Raw genomic sequence first — 7,500 nt, 5'->3', positions numbered from 1 at the left:
GACTGTCTCTGTTGGTTAATGGATTATTCTTGGTTTGTTGATACATTGACTGGTTTTCTGAAATCGCCCCAAGGTGTGTGTGAGTGACTGGGTGAATGTGTGAACACTAGTGCACTAGTGTGTGTGTGTGTGTGTGTGTGTGTGTGTGTGTGTGTGTGTGTGGAAGACACGTTTCATTGTACAATGACAAATAATAATTACACATTTAATTTAATATGTAATGCTGTGTTTGAGATAAGATCTCAATGTTTCAGAATATTACAGGAGACGTGTCGTACGTGCAGTGAGAATGACATCATCATTTAAACCTCAGTAATTAATAAATAAATGAGGAATCATTTTAGCGTTTTCACTTTATTTTCTGACCTGTTTTCCTCAACATTCCTTACAAAGTCATTAGGACATTTTTGTTCACATATATGAAAAAATAATATCACACACACACACACACACACACACACACATGCGTGGGTATGCTTGGCATTGCTGTGGTTTGAGCACCGACAGAGGGAGGGAGAGGAAGATTTACCTCTGGATGCTTGGCCGCTGCACTGAAGCTAAACAGATTAATATCAACACTGGAGCGCAGGCTGGCCAGATGGCTCACACACACACCAGTGTCATCGAACATCTGCCAGAGAGCGAGGGAGCTCACACACAGTGCAGAGAGAGAGAGAGAGAGAGAGAGAGAGAGAGAGAGAGAGAGAGAGAGAGAGAGAGAGAGAGAGAGGGAGGGACTAAATAAGAAAGAAGAGTGGATGAGTGACAGAGCCAGAAAGGGAAAGATAAAGGAGAGAGTAAGAAGAAAAGAACATGAGAGAGAAGGAACGAGAAAGAGAGGAGGAGTTAAAGAGAGAGAGACATTGAAGGAGAAGGGAGAGAGAGAGTGAAAAAGAGAGGGGGAGAGAGACACAGAGAGAGATTAAGGGCTGGGCTGTTCCTCCGTAGATGAGTCTGTGGGTGGGTTTACATATGGCACACAGCTGGATGGAGCGATGGTAGGAGGGAGGAGAGGAGAAAAACAGAAACAGACAAAGAGAGAGAGAGACATTTTACTGTCAGAAATCCAGCGGGTTATCTGGTCTACTTTTATTAACCCTTAAGTGCCTTTACAAGGATAGCATTGAAACTAACGTCTCTGTGCCCTCTCCAGGACCAAAGACGCCGGCGCCGAAAGGGACGGCCTGCACGCGGAGCATTTGGCCAAGCGGCCGTGTACGGTCAGCCCCAGCCAGCGTTTCAGCCCCAGCAGCGGACTGGCCGCCCACGCGCCACCCAACGGCCTGCCCACACACCCCCCCAACGGCCTGCACACAAACCCCCCCGGCCCTCAGCAGTACAGACTGGAGGACATGGCCCTGGCTCACCACTACAGAGACGCCTACAGACACGTGGAGCACAGGGAGGCCCGAGAGCGCCACCGTCAGACAGGTCAGACACAACCACTGACCCGATCCCCTCAGGAGGTACAGAGGGATGCAGTTCATCCAGATGTTAATACAGAAGTCAGAGTAAATGCTTTTAATGTGATGCTAGCCAGCGCTTTTAGTTTGCTGGTGTAAAAGCATTGCCAGTTAGTGTGCTCCTCCAAGCGTGTTGAGCTGTTCAGTGATATTATGTTAGTAGTACTCTGGTGCCGCATGAGAGCCTGTGGCAGGAACAGTGTCCTCTTATTCAGGAAGGCTGGGACACATCTGGCACGCACTGAAAGTTTAGGATCTGCACTTCCCACAACATTTACACAGCAGAGCGTAAGGGGCATGTGTGTTTATGAACACAGGTGTGGTGTTATGCTCACTCAGGTGTGTGTGTGTGTTGCAGCAGTGCACGGAGCCCGTCAGGAGGAGGTGATCGATCACCGGCTGACTGACCGCGAGTGGGCAGAGGAGTGGAAACACCTGGATAACGTAAGTCCACCTGACAGCTTGGCTTTATCCACCTGATTGCAGCAATGTGGAGGTATATATGTGTATGGATTATGAATGTGTGTGTGTGTGTGTGTGTGTAACAGTTATTATTCCAAACTTTTGAACCAGTTTCGAGAGAAGGCTCGCAGCAGCACTTTCAGCTCAGCTCACCTCCATGTCCTCCACACACACACACACACACACACACACACACACACTCACACACACACACACATACAGTGTGAGTTAAAAAAGGGGCACAGATGGAGTGAAGGACCCAGTGGAGAGATCCAGCTGGGCTCTGCAGCTGAGAGCGAGAGACCGGCCCGAGCTGGAACACAGCCAAATTTCACTCACTCCACTGATATAAATATAACTAACACACAGTGATGAGAGAGAGAGAGAGAGAGAGAGAGAGAGAGAGAGAGAGAGATCTACACTGAAAGAGAACGCTTGGGAAAGATTCTACGAAGATAGAAGACATATATATTGAAAGAAAATAATGAAAGAGAAGAAAAAACAAAAGAGAGAGAGAGAGAGAGAGAGAGAGAGAGAGAGAGAGACAGAGAGAGAGAGAGAGGATGAATTGGTTTGGTCTCTGCCATTGGCAGCACAGCTGTTTCAGTGCTATTGTTGCTGCCTTGTGCTGCTGCTGCTTATCCACTCAAACACTCACAGCACCGCTGTTAAACACACACTTGTTGGTGTTGCCTCATTTGTGAGGACTTCCTTTGGTCAGATTTCTGTACTACTGGGGTCACGTAATACTACAGCCTCCACCTTAAGCTCCACCTCTGATCACGAGGCATCCTTCTGCTTTTGTTTTTTATTTTCCACAAAAAGTTTCACCACTTTTGTGGTGAAAATAAAACCAGCTTTGTTCCTTGTGAGGACCTCATTCACATTTGTCATGTCGTATCATCATAAGGACATCAAGTCCTTACAATGTGATAAAGACAAACAGGCACACACACAATCACAAACGCATTGGAACAGATGCACACATCCTACACAGCACTTAGGGTCGCACCTGGACAGCTCTAATGGGTTTAGCAAACAGTGCAGTGCTCCCAGCTAAAAGCTTCACACACACACACACACACACACACACACACACACATTCTCACACTCACACTGACACTCTAAATACAGCTGCAAGTTTTTTACTCAACTCAGGCACAGGTGCTGTCCTGATACAGAAAATATAACTGCTCTCCTTTCCTCTCCATCTTTCTTTTCCTCTTTCGCTTCTCTCTCTTACATCTTTTCCTTTTGTGAAGTTTGTGAATTTATGACACTAATTACATTCTCTCTCTCTCTCTCTCTCTTCTCTTTCTCTCTCTCTCTCTCTCTCTCTCTCTCTCCCTCAGTTGTTGAACTGTATTATGGACATGGTGGAAAAGACACGCCGCTCTCTGACCGTTCTTCGCCGCTGTCAGGAGGCCGACCGCGAGGAGATGAACCACTGGATCCGTCGCTATAGCGATGTGGAGGATATGAAAAAAGGTGGGGGCTCCACCCCACGCCCTCTTCACCATCAACACAAGCCTTCATCCCCCTCCAACAGCACTAACGGCAATGAGCCGCAGCACATAGGTACACACAACAGCAGCTCTCAGCATGCCTCTCTCTCTCTCTCTCTCTCTCTCTCTCTCTCTCTCTCACACACACACACACACACATGTCCATGGCTAGTTGAACTGACGTTCTTACACTCTTTATGGCAGATATTCACAGAGACTTCCTCCACCGGCCTCCATCCGGGTACCTTCCTGAAGAAATCTGGAGGAAAGCAGGTAGGAACAAAAGACACACACACACACACCTACACACACACACACACACAGGCTAGGGTTTAAGTTGTCACCATCTGGCCCAGCTATGAGAGACAACTGCAGTTAAAAGTGCAGTAGAAATGCAGCACCCTGCAGAAGAAATCAGAACAAAACAGCGCAGCAGGTGATGATTAAGAGAGAGAGAGTGATGGGTAGAATTTTGGAGAAAGAGAAGGGAAGATGGAGAACTGAAGAGAGACTGCAGTGATGAGTAGAAGGATTGAGATGAAAGAGAAATGTAGGGGTGGGGGATAGAAGGAAGGGTAGGGGAGAGCGGGAGTGAAGAATGGAAACAGCAGGAGACGTAAAGTGAGGGAGGCTGAACAAGAGAGGGATGGATGAAGTGATGGAAAAGGAAAAGGTCGGGAAGAAGAGAAGATGAAAAAGGGGAGGGATGAGTGAAAAGATGGAGATAGAAAAGGGCAGGAGGAAGAGAGGGATGGGACAGAGTCACTTGTGAGGGATGGAGGCTGTAGAGAGCAGAAGGGAAGCAGGGAAAGATGAAGGGATAAAGAAAGACGAGGAGGTCCCTGCTCCAATTCTCTTGCATTTCATTATACTCTGACACAATGCTAATGTTGCTAACAGTGAATGGAAGTAAATGGGGGATCCATTAGTGGTTTTGTTTGTGTGTTTTTGTGATGTATTAAATCTCATTTTCCCTGTGATGTACAGTAACACACACACACACACACACCATGGATACAGGATCAAAGGTCATTTGCAGCTGCTGCAGAGGTGTGTGCTGCATTTACACTGTGCCCTAAGCCCTTTTAATTGCAGTTGTTTTTCATGCAGGTGCCCCCAGCATCCCACTCTCCCCAGCACTAAAGCAACTCCACAGCAAGCAGGGTGAGTAACAACACACACACACGCGCGTTTGTTCTGCTTTATTTGCAAGGATTGTCCATTTAAATAATTAATACTGTAGCTAATTAACGCTAAACCGACACCTAACCCTAACTTTAAAGGAACACTAGGTAAGATTTGGTTGTGTTTTTTTTGGCTCCCCCTTGTATGATTCATTTTTACAGCACTGTACTTAAATCAATGGGAAAGTGAACGGGGAGGGGTGGGGGGTAGTGGTTTCCTACCCTCCTCCAAACATTACATAGTGCAGTCTTTGCAGTGCTGAGCCTGGAGTAGCAATGACAGAGGCTCTAATCTCTCTGTTGCAGGTCAGTTAATCACCACAATTATTTTGAAGCTGTAATTTTAAGGGAAAAATACTGCTTAGTGTTCCTTTAATCTCAATAACCAACATATATCATTTTCACTCAGTTTTAGAACCAAAAAACAAACAAACATAGGGCTGGACGATATGGCCAAAATCTGTATCACGATATATATCTTAATTTTGTTCGATATGATATAATTCCAATATCGATATGAACAATATAACAGCCACAGAAAAAACTGCTCAGAACAAACATGAAACATGACATCAGCCTCAAACCTAAACTTGTCGGCTTTCATTCATTCATTATCTGTAAGCGCTTATCCAGTTCAGGGTCGTGGTGGGTCCAGAGCCTACCTGGAATCATTGGGTGCAAGGCGGGAATACACCCTGGAGGGGGCGCCAGTCCTTCACAGGGCAACACACACACACACACCTACGGACACTTTTGAGTCACCAATCCACCTACCAATGTGTGATTTTGGACTGTGAGAGGAAACCGGAGCACCCGGAGGAAACCCACACAGACACAGAGAGAACACACCACACTCCTCACAGACAGTCACCCGGAGGAAACCCACACAGACACAGAGAGAACACACCACACTCCTCACAGACAGTCACCTGGAGGAAACCCACGCAGACACAGGGAGAACACACCACACTCCTCACAGACAGTCACCCAGAGGGAAACCCACGCAGACACAGGGGAGAACACACCACACTCCTCACAGACAGTCACCCGGAGGAAACCCACGCAGACACAGGGAGAACACAGCACACTCCTCACAGACAGTCACCCGGAGGAAACCCACGCAGACACAGAGAACACACCACACTCCTCACAGACAGTCACCCGGAGGAAACCCACGCAGACACAGGGAGAACACACCACACTCCTCACAGACAGTCACCCGGAGGAAACCCACACAGACACAGAGAGAACACACCACACTCCTCACAGACAGTCACCCGGAGGAAACCCACGCAGACACAGAGAACACACACACTCCTCACAGGACAGTCACCCGGAGGAAACCCACGCAGACACAGGGAGAACACACCACACTCCTCACAGACAGTCACCCGGAGGAAACCCACACAGACACAGAGAGAACACACCACACTCCTCACAGACAGTCACCCGGAGGAAACCCACACAGACACAGAGAGAACACACCACACTCCTCACAGACAGTCACCCGGAGGAAACCCACACAGACACAGAGAGAACACACCACACTCCTCACAGACAGTCACCGCGAGGACACCCACGCAGACACAGAGAGAACACACCACACTCCTCACAGAGCGGGACTCGAACCCACAGGGCCCTGGAGCTGTGTGACTGTGACACTACCTGCTGCGTCACCGTGCCGCCTGTTTTAAATAATGTGTATTGAAATTTTTTCAAATGTAGTTTAAAATAATATCGTTGATATAGAAACATTTTATATTGCAATATTTATTGGTATTGAATTAGTGTCCAGTCCTAAAAACCATAGACGTTGTTGAAGACCATTAAATATCTTCACAGTTCCATAAAATGTGAGATAGTCCTATTTTTTTGAGGACATCATGTCCTTCCAAATTTATAAGACATAAACCCCCCTCCACACACACACACACACACATACATATATATATCCCAGGAGTAGTAGTCCATGGATGCGTTCTCATAGCCTTCAGCTGTGGAGCAGTGGAACTGTGTTCTCTTCAGGGACAGAACCTCATAAAATACCTTCAGTTGCTAATTAAGAAGAACACAAGATTTGACCATTTTAATTCTCGTACAGCTTCACATCCTCAAAGGAATGTTAGTGTAAAATGCCTTTGAAGAAAAGTAGCGGGTGTCCCTTCAGCAATAAACTTGATTTCAGAAGAAACACAGAGCAGTGCAGACTTTGGGGCATTTAATGTATTTCATTCGTGTTGAAGTCATGAACATACGTTAACACATGCAGCAGCTCTGTGTGTGTGTGTTTGTTAGTGTGTGTGTGTGTGTGTGTGTGTTTGTGTGTGTGGTGTGTTTGTGTGTGTTAGTGTGTGTGTGTGTGTGGTGTGTTTGTTAGTGTGTGTGTTTGTGTGTGTGTGTGTGCGTGTGTGTGTGTGTGTTTGTGCTTGTGTGTGTTTGTGTGTTAATTAGTGTGTGTGTATGTGTGTTTGCGTGTGTGTGTGTATGTGTGTTTGTGTGTGTATGTGTGTTTGTGTGTGTGTGTGTGTTTGTGTGTTTGTGCGTGTGTGGGTTTGTGTGTGTGTGTTTGTGTGTGTGTGTTAGTGTGTTTGTTAGTGTGTGTGTGTGTGTGTGCGTGTGTGTGTGTGTCAAATGGCAGAAAAGAGAGCAGCCAGAGATTTAACACAGTACTCCCTGCAGCCAGTAGCTTTTATTCCCTTCCCTTGTGCTGAAGCGTGTCCCAGTTGATGCAAAACCACACTTGGATTCAGTGCAGTTCGAGCTAAAGCTGCTTTGAAGAGGCTGTTTCTGAAGAGGAATAGAGAGGGAGGAAGGGGAAAAAAACCTTGAAACCTGCCAGATCCCGGTGGAGATTAAAACGTTAATATCGCTGCCCCCATGTTTTCC

The 7,500-nt window shown here is 46.9% G+C and overlaps 1 protein-coding gene across 1 annotated transcript in view; it reads left to right on the top strand.

Moving 5' to 3' along the window:
* cbfa2t3 (CBFA2/RUNX1 partner transcriptional co-repressor 3) overlaps window positions 1–7,500 on the top strand; it is a 49,674-nt gene that overhangs the window by 36,620 nt on the left and 5,554 nt on the right. The window contains exons 6-10 of the mRNA XM_066653693.1: window positions 1,154–1,431; window positions 1,822–1,907; window positions 3,278–3,503; window positions 3,635–3,703; window positions 4,541–4,594. Of these exons, the coding sequence (XP_066509790.1) occupies window positions 1,154–1,431; window positions 1,822–1,907; window positions 3,278–3,503; window positions 3,635–3,703; window positions 4,541–4,594 (713 nt within the window). The remainder of the gene's footprint in view (window positions 1–1,153; window positions 1,432–1,821; window positions 1,908–3,277; window positions 3,504–3,634; window positions 3,704–4,540; window positions 4,595–7,500) is intronic.

The sequence above is a fragment of the Hoplias malabaricus genome, chromosome X2 (genome assembly GCF_029633855.1).
Source record: "Hoplias malabaricus isolate fHopMal1 chromosome X2, fHopMal1.hap1, whole genome shotgun sequence".
NCBI classification, from domain to species: Eukaryota; Metazoa; Chordata; class Actinopteri; order Characiformes; family Erythrinidae; genus Hoplias; species Hoplias malabaricus.
Note: the sequence above shows the minus strand (reverse complement) of the source record. Positions and strands in the feature narration are given on the sequence as shown.